General features: G+C 47.8%; 1 protein-coding gene across 1 annotated transcript in view; it reads left to right on the forward strand.

The window, feature by feature from the left end:
• The first annotated feature begins 7857 nt into the window (after positions 1-7857).
• LOC143301164 (very-long-chain 3-oxoacyl-CoA reductase-like) overlaps positions 7858-12770 on the forward strand; it is a 20003-nt gene continuing 15090 nt past the window's right edge. Inside the window, exons 1-5 of the mRNA XM_076615252.1 lie at positions 7858-8136; positions 10094-10140; positions 10490-10565; positions 10724-10831; positions 12657-12724. Of these exons, the coding sequence (XP_076471367.1) occupies positions 7974-8136; positions 10094-10140; positions 10490-10565; positions 10724-10831; positions 12657-12724 (462 nt within the window). The 5' untranslated portion in view covers positions 7858-7973. The remainder of the gene's footprint in view (positions 8137-10093; positions 10141-10489; positions 10566-10723; positions 10832-12656; positions 12725-12770) is intronic.

Raw genomic sequence — 12770 nt, forward strand, 5'->3', positions numbered from 1 at the left:
ATGGCAGGGCCTCCTGCTTTGTATACCTCAGCAGGGATTGCATTGGATCCTGGCGCTTTGCCACAGGAGAGTTGCTTCACTGCCTTCCTGACTTCATCTTCTGTGGGGAGGGTGTTAAGGTCCTCATTGATCTCTACCTGGGGCAGGCGAGCAATGGCCTCGTCGCTGATGTTGGCAGGACGGTTGAGGGTGTTGTTGAAGAGCGCAGCCCACCGCACCAGAATCTTCTTCTTCTCTGTCAGCAGCTGCATCCCATCTGCATTGAGGAGGGCTGAGGAGCTGGAGGACTGGGGTCCGTATACAGCCTTTAGCACATCATAGAAGCGCTTTGCGTGATGGCTGTCTGTGTAGCCCTGATTTTCATCCGCCCTCTTGCTGAACCAGCTGTCCAGCATCTCGCACAGTCTCTTCTGCATCTCTCTATTTTCCTTGGCTTGTGACGTAGGGTCATGATGCGCTCTTAACTCTCTCCATACGAACGGCGAAAGAGACGACGTTAACAGCGTTTCACGCCAATTACCATCATCAAAATATTGCAAGCGGAAGGCTCTTATACTGAAGAGGTGAATGTTGATAAGAATACCACAATTCTGACGACGGAAGCTAAAGGTTGGGTCATTCAGACACCCACTGGACATCCGAGGGGTCTGTGTAGAGGAGAAGAGAGGACTGGCCGTACTGAGTGAGTTAACAGTTGATGTTTCTCTGTTATCAGTGCCACTATTTCTTCATCATTCTCATCGAACCAGTCTTGGTTTCTTCGGGTTGCTGGTCCGATATGTTCGAGGGCAATAGAGTAGACGGCGTCTCTGAAGGCCATCCACTATTCCTCAACACTGGTCCCGTCTTCCTGTGGTGTGTCTGGCAGTCTGCCTTCAAGGTCGTTGGCAAGTTCTTTCGCAACCTTGCTGCTTTTCAGCTTGGAGACATTAAGCCTTTTTGCAGTCTTCTGACATTGGGGTCTTCTCGTGGGCAGAGCGCGAAACCTGAACTTGGACACAATGAAGCAGTGGTCGTTCCAGCAGTTGGCATCACACATAACTTTCGTCACTCTGACGTTCAGCCTGTCCTTCTTCCTGGTGATGACGTTGTCTGTAAGATGCCAGTGCCTTGAGTGAGGGTGCATGCATGACGTCTTCTTATGGGTGGGTAGGCGGAACAGGGTGTTGGTGATGACAAGGTCATGTGTGGCATACGTCTTGAGGAGCAGAAGGACATTACTGTTACATTTGCCAGTGCCAAATTTTCCAATGATCCCTTCCCAAATTTTGGTAGTCTGTCCCTACTCTGGCAATGGAGTCCCCGAGAACAATGAGCTTCTCTGACTGTGGGACTGCTGAAATGAGGGCGTCGAGTTCTTCATAGTACTAGTCTTTAATGTCATCTGGGTTGGTCCTGGGGGGCAGGGGGAGGCTAAAATGGAAGTGAGGTACTTCCCGACAGCGCAGCGTGTTGATTCCACTACATGTCGTTATCAATACGTTCAATAGCACTACGTGTCGATAGCACTACTGTTTTAAATTTCACTACTGACGTGTCAAGAGCGCTCCGCGACAATAGCGCTACGTGTCAGCTGTAGTGCTACTTGTCGACATTATATGTATATAAAGTGTCAGGTCAGGTTATTAGATCTGCTACTGGAAACCTGTAATCCAGTACAACCTGTTCAGGGTCGGGTTGCCGACGACTAAACCGGCACTCCCACCACTCCCTTCTGGGACTGGTGAGGCGGGTGGCTAGACACCCTTATGGAGATCCATAAAAGGGCGTCGGCTCAGGAGAGCCACCGACGGCCATCTAGCTCCACCGTGCTGTGTGCATGCCACACGCAGTTGGCCCCCGGGGTGTGTCTACCCATGCATGCGAAGTCTGGATCCGGCAGAATCTGCGGAAGAAACCTATCGGTTCAACGGAGAGGAAGGCGGTTACAGCAACGCACTGTGGAGTGCAGAGAGCAAGATGAGACACCGAAAGGATATCTTGGTCATCCACTGCATCCGTGCTCATCCTCCAGTCGTCTCGACTTAGTCTTGCCACTGGAAATTGGTGGACCCGGACGAGAGAGTGAGGTCGACGTTGCGCAACTCCTCTTCACTTTAAACAAACTCATCGCGCAAGTCATCAGTCATCCAAAATGACCTTTCATCCTTCATCATTTCATCACCCCCAAGTCCTGTGGCGACAGGCGAGCGACGAAACGACAGGTGTGGGTACACTGGCAGTCGCAGCCGCAGACCTGCACGCAGGCGGCTCAGGCCATAGGGTCGTTCTTCGTCGACAGGAGCAGCGATGGAGCTCGGCAGCCGTCTGAGCGTCTGAGCAGCCCTCTTTAGGAATGCACTGCTCACCTCCCTGGCATGAGGAAGGGGCTAGAAAAGGTGCCCTAAAAATTGCCTGCTCCATATCACCCTGGCCAGCATACCGCGGCTGGCGGGGACCCTACATCAGCGGTCGAAACAAAGAGAAAGAAAAGAAAAAAGCAAGGATCGTTCCTCTCACCATTGGTGCTTGGAACATAAGGACTCTCCTGGACAGAGATAACGCGGACAGACCCCAAAGGAGAACCGCACTAGTTGCATCCGAACTCGCCAGATACAATATCGACATCGCAGCCTTGAGTGAGACTCGGCTTGCAGGCGAAGGCGAGCTCTGTGAACGGGGATCTGGTTACACCTTCTTCTGGAGTGGACGAGGAAGCGAAGAGCGACGTGAGGCTGGTGTTGGTTTTGCAGTAAAAACAGCACTTGTCAGCAAGCTAGCTGGAATCCCAAAGGGAGTCAACGATAGGCTTATGACCATGAAACTCCCACTGGCATCTGGCCAGAAGCACCTCACCATTGTCAGTGCCTACGCCCCAACCATGACCAACCCGGATGAAGTGAAGGCGAAGTTCTACGAGGACCTTCACTCTGTCATTGCTGCCATCCCTAAAGCAGACAAGCTCATCATTCTTGGGGACTTCAATGCTAGAGTTGGCTCTGACTACATCTCCTGGGATGGAGTGATTGGAAAGCACGGTGTGGGCCACTGCAACCCAAATGGATTGCTTTTGCTTCAGACATGTGCAGAGCACGAACTGCTGATAACCAACACAGTTTTCTGCCTCCCTACCCGTAACAGGACGTCATGGATGCACCCTCGCTCAAAGCATTGGCATCTCATCGATTACGTCATCATCAGGAAAAGGGATAGGCAAGATGTACGTGTAACAAAGACCATGTGCGGCGCCGAGTGTTGGACAGACCATCGCCTTGTAGTCTCGAAGCTGAATATTCGAATCCAGCCCAAGAGACGCCCCCAAGGCCAGAAGGCTCCAAAACGGCTCAACATCGCTAAGCTGAAAAACATCACCATCAAACAGTCCTTTGTGGAGCTGCTGGAAGATCGTCTGGAATCCGCCTCTCTGAACAACCAGAATGTGGAGTCTGACTGGAGGACCCTGCGTGAGCTGATCTATAGTACAGCTTCAGAGACCCTGGGACCCATGATCAGAAAGCACAAAGACTGGTTTGATGAAAACTGTGATGAAATCAAGCAGCTTCTGGATGAGAAACGCCGTCTGCATCAAGCCCACCTGAGCAACCCAAAGTCCACATCAAAAAAGGATGCGTACAATGCCATCCGCAGGACTGTTCAGCAAAAGTTACGCCAGATGCAGGATAAGTGGCTGAGTGACAAAGCTGATGAGATCCAGGGATATGCTGACAGGCACGATATGAAGAGGTTCTATGATGCCTTAAAAGAAGTCTACGGCCCCACATCCTCAGGATCATCCCCCCTCCTCAGTGCAGATGGGAATACCTTGATCACCGAGAAGGAGAACATTCTCGAACGATGGGCTGAGCACTTCAACAGTGTCTTAAATCGCCCTTCCTCCATAAATGATGAAGCCATAGACCGTCTCCCACAAGTCCCCACCAACGAAGCACTGGACGATCCGCCAACACTTCTTGAGACCCAGAAAGCAATCCGTCTGCTATCCAGTGGCAAAGCACCTGGCTCAGACTCCATACCAGCAGAGGTCTACAAGGATGGAGGCACTGTGCTGACTGAGAAGCTTCATCAGCTGTACTCACTCATGTGGAAAGAAGAGACGATCCCCCAGGATTTCAAAGATGCATCTATCATTCACTTGTACAAGCGAAAGGGGAACCGGCAAGCCTGTGATAACCATCGGGGCATTTCCTTGCTCTCCATCGCAGGCAAGATACTTGCCAGGATCCTACTAAACCGCCTCACAGCACACCTTGACCAAGGTCATTTGCCTGAGAGCCAATGTGGATTCCGGAAAGAGCGCGGAACCACGGACATGGTGTTTGCTGCAAGGCAGCTGCAAGAGAAATGTCAGGAGCAAAATGCTGATCTGTTCTCCACCTATGTCGACCTCACTAAGGCCTTTGACACCGTGAGTAGAGAGGGACTGTGGAAGATCATGGCCAAGTACGGATGCCCTCGGAAATTTATTTCCTTGGTCAGCCAATTCCATGAAGGCATGCAGGCTCGAGTCCAGGACAATGGCGAAACATCTGCTCCTTTTGCTGTCACAAATGGTGTCAAGCAAGGATGCGTCCTGGCTCCAACGCTGTTCAGCCTCATGTTCTCTGCAATGCTTACTGATGCCTTCAGAGATGGCGATGTTGGAATCGGCCTAAAGTACCGAACAGATGGCAAGCTGTTTAACCTCAGAAGGCTTCAAGCAAAAACGAAGGTCATGACAGATATCATCAGAGACTTTTTGTTTGCTGATGACTGTGCCCTCAACGCTGGATCTGAAGCTGACATGCAACTCAGCGTCGACAAGTTTGCCACTGCCAGCAGGAACTTCGGCCTTACCATCAGCACGAGGAAAACTGAAGTTCTCCATCAGCCAGCCCCAGGGAAACCCTACGTTGAGCCCAACATCACAGTCAACGGTCAGAGACTCAGTGCGGTGGAGCGGTTCACATACCTTGGCAGCACACTGTCACGAAATGCGACCATCGACGATGAAGTGAATGTCAGGATTGCAAGAGCAAGTGCAACTTTTGGTAGACTCAGTGCAAATGTCTGGAACAGAAGAGGCATTAGTCTTGAGACCAAGCTAAAGGTCTACAGAGCAGTAGTTCTCCCCACACTACTGTACGGCTGCGAAACTTGGACAGTGTACCAACGGCATGCCAAGAAGCTGAACCACTTCCACACAACATGCCTCAGGAAGCTACTGAACATCAAGTGGCAAGACAGGACCCCAGACACAGAGGTGCTCGCAAAAGCCACCCTTCCCAGCATCTTCACCATCCTGATGCAGTCCCAGCTTCGCTGGGCTGGACACGTGGCGCGCATGCCAGACCATCGGCTGCCCAAAAGGCTCTTCTATGGCGAGCTGCAACAAGGGAAGAGATCACACGGAGGTCAGAAGAAGCGCTTCAGAGATACTCTGAAAGTCTCTCTGAAAGCGTTTGATATCAACCCTGACTCCTGGGAGGAATCTGCAGTGGACCGTAACAAATGGCGCGCTGCTGTGCACAAAGGCGCCAAGTTGTGCGAGGCCAACAGGACTGCTGCAGCTGTTCAGAAGAGGCAGGCCAGAAAGTCACGGGCAAACAAGCTCCCTGACAATGATATGCCTGTCTTTGTCTGCCCCAACTGTCAGCGAACATTTCGTGCGCAGATTGGACTATTCAGCCATCTGCGCACTCACAGATAGACTCATGAGCATCCTTCCCCCCACCCCACCACCACCCTCCGCCCATCCCCCATCTGGATGACAACGATGGTCATCATCGATCTCGACGGACACACCACCATATGTATATATTTTTTTCAAACCTTTTATCGCCACGTGTCATTAAAGCAATGTCAGTCCAAAAAAATGATGATAAAACGTGCATTTATTTTTTTTTCCAATCTTCTGGACACTTAACACGGCGTTTCACGGGCGCAGCGCGACGCATGAAAAACAGTCCAACAGCCTTCAATTCGCCTCCCCCTCCCATCTCTTTCTCTGTCTCTCTTTCTCTTTCTATTTCTCTCTCCCTTCTTCCCTCCTTCCCCTCTCTCCCTCTCTCATTCTCCCTCTGTCTCTCCCTGTCTGTCTCTCCCTCCTACCCGGTCCTCCCTCCAACAACATTATATATATATATGTGTGTGTGTGTGTGTGTGTGTGTGTGTGTGTGTGTGTGTGTGTGTGAACACATTGTATGGGTGTTTGTGCATTTATTTGGGTATAAATATACATGTTTGTGCATATGGGTATGCACTCTAGTAGTAGTTTCAGTTTCAGTAGCTCAAGGAGGCGTCACTGCGTTCGGACAAATCCATATACGCTACATATACACCACATCTGCCAAGCAGATGCCTCTAGTAGTAATGTAATTGTACATTCATTTGATATCAGAATTAGATGTGTGTGTGTGTGTGTGTGTGTGTGTGTGTGTGTGTGTGTGTGTGTGTTGTGCAATAATTGTACTTATGTGAGAATAATTTCATTATATTGTTATTGGAATATTCCGGTAACATCTCTTCTTCTTCTGCGTTCGTCCTCTGCAACTCCCACGTTCACTCGTATGTACACGAGTGGGCGTTCACGTGTATGACCGTTTTTACCCCCCCCACCCCCACCCCCACCCCCCAACTGGGCAGCATTGTTAAAAGGCCTTTATTAAACCTATTTCTTCACCCATTTAAGATTCTCTCTCTCTCAGTCTCTGTCAATCTTTCTCATTTACATTACACACACACACACACACACACATCATGTTCATACATACATAATATGTATATATATATAATTGTAAATACACGCAAGGAGAGTAAAAAAAAAAAAAGGACAATTATTTTCCTTGGTGTTTATTTACCATTTTATGTTGTTCTGAGAATCCACCCCTGTGGAATTATTTTCATGGAGTGGTGCCAGCAAGTCCAGGATATATATATATATATATGCATCTCTGTGTGTTTGTCAGTGAGTGTGTGTGTGTGTGTGTGTGTGCTACGTTGTGTGTGTGTGTGTGTGTGTGTGAATGTTTGTCACAGTTTATCTATTATGCATATATTTGCGACCATGCATATATCTGCACGTATGTCTTTTACTTTTGATTGTGCATGTCAGTAGTGTATGTGAACACGCATATTATGTCAATAGACAATGTGTGTGTGCACCCTGCCTTTACCTTATTAATTTTTGTTGTTGTTGTTGCTTACTTTGAATCAATCGTATACATTTCATTTCACTTTCCTCATTTGTTCAGTTATCGTCAGTTATATAATAAACAGCGTTCTCATTGTTCGGCAGTATCCGGCGGGTGCTCTTCTGTTTCTCTCTCCCCGGCTCTCTCTCTCTCTCTGTCTGTCTCTCTGTATCCGGCCGTCACACCACCTCTCTCATAGCTGGGTGTCATGTACTGACTTTGCGTCCGTCTTGGTGCTTGTGTGCATTTGTAGAGGGGAATTGGCTGAGGCCGGTTATTTTGTTATAGTCTTTGTGTGTTGCGCCGCCGGCGTGAGAGAGAGAGAGAGAGAGAGAGAGAGAGAAGAAGAAGAAGAAGAAGAAGAAAGAGCCATTTACCAAGTATTGCTACCGACACGTAACACTATTGACACTGGCGTGGTGATAAAAGTAGTGCAATCGTAGCGCTATTCAAGTAGTGGTGATGGCATATACCGCGACCGTGACACATAGTGCTACAAAAAGTAGGTATAGTAATGGTATATAGCACTAACGACACGAAGCACATAATGACAGATCGCGCTATCGACACCCGTCCGGGTTAGGCCACGGTTGAAGAACCAAAGTACGTGAAAAGGGCCACACGATCCCCACAGTCTTGCTCCAGTTTGACGGCTAAGGCGGTTGAAGCAGAATTATCATTCACATCAGTGACGTGTGCTGCACAAATTGTACACTGTACTACCGGGGATCCAAAATCGGGGGAAGAGGGGTTGGGCCGAAGAAGCAGTTGCAGCGTCCATCAAAGAAAGGCAAAAACACAAACATGGCCAGCTACTTCGGAAGGTACGCCGACTGTCTGTGTGTTGTGGGCGCTGTCAGTGCGGGTTATGTGGCACTGAGAGTGTGCAGCCACATACTGCGTGTGACCTACAGGGCCGTTCGTCGCTGTTTCCCTGTGGACCCCAAACACTATGGACGGTGGGCAGGTACAGTGTTCTATTGCCGCGTGAATGGCAGATTTTAGTGCAAGCACGCGATGCTTTGCTTGTCTTTTTTTGTTTCGTTTGCTGATGCTTTGATCTCAATCCCTACCCCCTCAAAGGGAACTTTCAGCATTCTAGTTGTGACACTTAAGTCTCGTCTTTCACACAGCACTCTTGTGCAAAGGTAAAGAGGGACGACAACCCACCTGCCTCTTTTACTCTGAACCCTGCCAGTGAAGCCCATCCTGCTCAGTATTCAGTTCAGTGGTGAGGCCACAAGCTGTGCAGCAGCGGTGTGAAACTAGGTCATGGCTGTTTGTATTTAGCATGCACACGCGAGTGTGTGTGTGTGTGTGTGTCAGTGTGTGTGTGTGTGTGTGTCAGTGTGTGTGAGAGAGACAGACAGACAGACAGAGAGGGGAGGGGGGTTGAAAGTAGGTTAATGCATGGCGTGACGAGGATTTAAAAAAACTGGAGCAACACCAGCAGTGTTTCAAATGACAGTGTGTGCAATCAGCACCTGTTTTCAGGCACGCAGAAAACCCTTCTTGGTCAAGTAAAAAAAAAAAAATTGCACTGTCACGTTGTACTCACAGACACGGCTTTTGTTTAAACCTGTTAAAATGAAGACACAGCAGAACACACATGCATGGAATCAATTTGCTTTGTGTTAAAACAATTAAGAGAGAAAAGAGAAGTGTGTGACTACACACCTGCACACTGACACCCACCAAAACACACCCACACACCCACACCCACACCGGCACACTTACACACACGCTTACACTGACAGACACACAAACTAACACACACACACACACACACACACACACACACACACACACATCATCATCATCATCATCATCATCATCATCATCATCAGTGTGCCCACACATGTACACGGCATACAGACGTCTCCACCCCACCCCCACACACTGACCGCACAAATAATATATATATATATATATATATATATATACATATGTGTGTGCGTGTGTGTGTGTGTGTGTGTGTGTTTGCCCACACAGCCGGCACATATGTATTCCTTTTTCATCGTTTATGGGACCTCAAAACGAGAACTGATTTACTGCCTGAGAAAAAAAAAAAAGTACTATGAACTTTTTATGCTCGTTCAGTGTAAATTCGGATTATTCATCGAGGGATCGTCTCGTGGTTTGATTGATTGATTGATATGGATACTTATATAGCGCCTATCCTCTGTCGGAGACCAAGCTCTAAGCGCTTTACAAACACGGGGTCATTTGCACAACAGGCTGCCTACCTGGATAGAGCCAACTGGGCGCTCATCATTCGTTTCCTTAGTCATTCAATCAGATTTCAGGCACGCACGTATACACGCTCAGACAGGCATGCAACAGCCTGAGTCTACGTGCAAGACCGTTTTGTTCATTTACCCCGCCATGTAGGCAGCCATACTCCGTTTTCGGGGATGTGCATCAGTGCTGGGTACTGGATGTTCCGGCTTGTTTCCATGACCCACCGAAAGTGTGGTAAGGCGCACGCCTGGAAAGCGTGAGAATCTGAGGGAACAAGACTGAATCCCTCACTCGCTTGAACTGATCCCCACCCCCCACCCCCCACTCCACTTGGTTTTAAGTGGTAATCTGAACAACAGTCAATCGGATGAGACGATAAAACGAGTTCCGTGTGCAGCATGCACGTAGCGCACATAAAAGAACCCACGCCAGACGTTGTCCCTGGCAACAGAAATCCACTGTTATATAAATGTGCGCGTGCGCCTAATGGCAGCTGTCATTCGGCTCTGGGGCCCAGGTATGCAATCAGTCGTGCAACTGAATGACCACGTCAGTGTTTGTAAAGCGCTTAGAGCTTGATCTGCAACTGAAGATAGGGGCTGTATTATAAATATCATTAATGATGACAATAAAAACAGCAGTACTACTACTGCCGCAATAATGAATATGATAATGTGTTCCAGTGGTCACTGGCTCCACCGATGGCATTGGAAAGAGTTATGCTTTTCAGGTAACTTATCTGTTTCTGCGTCTTCCTGTCTGTCTCTTCGTCCGTCATTTTAGTCTCTCTTACTCTCTGCTGCTAACTGCTAGTCTCTCCGTCTCTAGTTCCAATATAGTCTATCACGCTGGCAGTGTTTTATTGTGCAGCATTTAATTTGGACTAGTTTAGTGTTAATCAGAAACTTACGCCATGCACTTCGACCTAACAAGTAGCATGACCTGCTTGAGGTGGGTTGTCAGGTTGGAGGGGTGCTTGGGTGCCGCGGATACTGTTGTTCTTACTTTCTTCAAGTTAATCAATTATCTTCAGTTTTAGAAGTGTGTGTGTGTGTGTGTGTGTGTGTGTGTGTTCACAGCTGGCAGAGAAAGGGATGGACATTGTACTCATCAGCAGAAACCCCCAGAAACTGTCTGCAGTTGCTGAACAGATTGGTGAGTGAGTGAGTGAGTGTGTGTGTGTATGTGTGTGTGTGTGTGTGTGTGTGTGTGCGTGCGTGCTAGCGTTCGTGCGTGTGTGCGCGGGCGCGCGCATGTGTGTGTGTGTTTACCTGGCTAATCAGCTGACAACCTGAATGACTGTACACTTTCAGTTCAGCAGTTCCAGGTGTCAGTGAAAGTGATCACGGCAGACTTCAAGAAAACAGACATCTACGACAGCATCAAGCAACAGCTGACTGGACTGGACATTGGCGTTCTGGGTATGTGTGGGTGGCTGGTTTTTTGTTGTTGTTTTATTTCCCGTCTGTTCTCACAATGTATAGCATAGTCTGTCTCTTTCATATTTCAAATGAATGGAAATTGACTAGCTACTGTTATTTCAATAACACACTTGACTGTTATATCACTATACACTTAAGATTGATAAAAACTGAAAAGGAGAATGAAAGCGCACACACATTTGCTCATTTGTAGTCTCTCTCAAACATTTCTTTACTTCCACTGAAATAACATTGACACCCATCTCTCTTTCGACGTTCATCACTTACGTCATCAACAAAAGAAACCATTGCAAATTAGTTCGCTTTTTACCTGTATAGAGCATTAAAAATCCAGTTTCAAACGAAATAGATTATTATTCGTTATGCGTTGCTAACTTTGTAGTTTACCGTTTTAGTGTCCCACATTGTATGGCAATGTGTTCCCTGCAACCCCTTCGTCGGGGGCCACAGTCTGTGTTGAATAAAACTGTCAATGTCTCACACACAGTCATACGTACACACACGTGCCTGTATTTACACAAAATCGTAACGTTTATGGAATGTCAAAGAAACTCAATGAAATAGCACGTCTGCTGATTAACTAAAGCCTACATACCCTGCCTTTTTGTCTGTCACCTCCCTTCTCCCTCTACATACACATATTTGAATCCCAGCTTTTGGGATTTTCGAGATGCTCCCCTCTGGTCGACGGTCGACGTACAGAAGTATAAGGACGAAAACCAGTCGCTTCGCCAGTAGCTTTTTCCCCAAAGCAGTCAATGCCCTGTCTCTCGAACAAATCCAGTGTGATAAATAGAATTTACCGAAAGATCTAGTCATCAGCTCCATCCACATGAAATATGCAGCTTCTGTTCAAACGTGTGTGTGTGTGTGTGTCTTTGCGTGCGCGCGCGCGCGCGTGTGTGTGTGTGTGTGCGTGCCTGCGTGTGTGTGTGCAGTGCGTGCTTGTGTGAGTATACACAAGTTTTTATATTGATATGCACTTGTATGTATCCTAATTTATACTGTATCTGTGTTTGTATATGGTTTTCGATTTATGTTCGTATCTTGTTAAGTACCAATATTCCTTGTGACCCCGGTACACTTGGTAATAAAAACATATTCTATTCTATAAACCTTTGAATTCCGTCGTCAGGTTATGATAGGAAAATTCCCGGAATTGATCAAAAAAGGCATTATTACCGACAGGACAGTTTCAACAGCTGGCGTTAAAGAGGACCTCATTCACAGCATGAGCTCTTTCAAGCGCAGTCCCAGCGTCAGCAGTCCGCATAGAGCACCCGATCATGGGTGTCCATGAAGCCACGCATCAAAGGAGATCCTGCACTGCTACTGATTTAGTTTGCGTTTAGTGGTGCCTTTTCCTGTTCAGCAATGGCTGATATGCCCAGAAGGAATGGATCAGTTCCAAAACGTGCGTGAATTGAATTCAGTGTACACACACCACAGCCGGCAACAGACAGACATACAGGCCGGACACACCGCCCTTCCGCAGGGTCGTGCACAAAGTGATCCTTCACACTGTGTGTCCACGCTCACTTGAAACGTGTGTCCGACAGGCTAATGATTGGAGGGAGGAACTCTGTTGTACATTTTTTGCATTCACTCCATGGCGTGTATCTTTTTTTTTTTTCTCTGTCATTTAAGATTTGATGTTGTGTTACCGTGTTTTTTTGTTGTTGTTGTTGTTGACTTTACAAAGAAGCTTTACTGAACAAATTGGAGGATGGGGGTAATATTGAAACCCTTCAAAAACATCATTCTGGTCCATTTAAACCACTGTTTGTTGTTTCGTTGTTTTCAGTGAACAATGTCGGCATGGACAACCCACGAACGCCGTGCTACTTCTGCGAGACTGAAGACTTTGAACAGGTAGTTGGCTGCCCTGCTTTGCTTAACGCTGCATGTGACTGTTCCC

Source organism: Babylonia areolata, chromosome 27 (genome assembly GCF_041734735.1).
Source record: "Babylonia areolata isolate BAREFJ2019XMU chromosome 27, ASM4173473v1, whole genome shotgun sequence".
Classification (NCBI taxonomy): domain Eukaryota; kingdom Metazoa; phylum Mollusca; class Gastropoda; order Neogastropoda; family Buccinidae; genus Babylonia; species Babylonia areolata.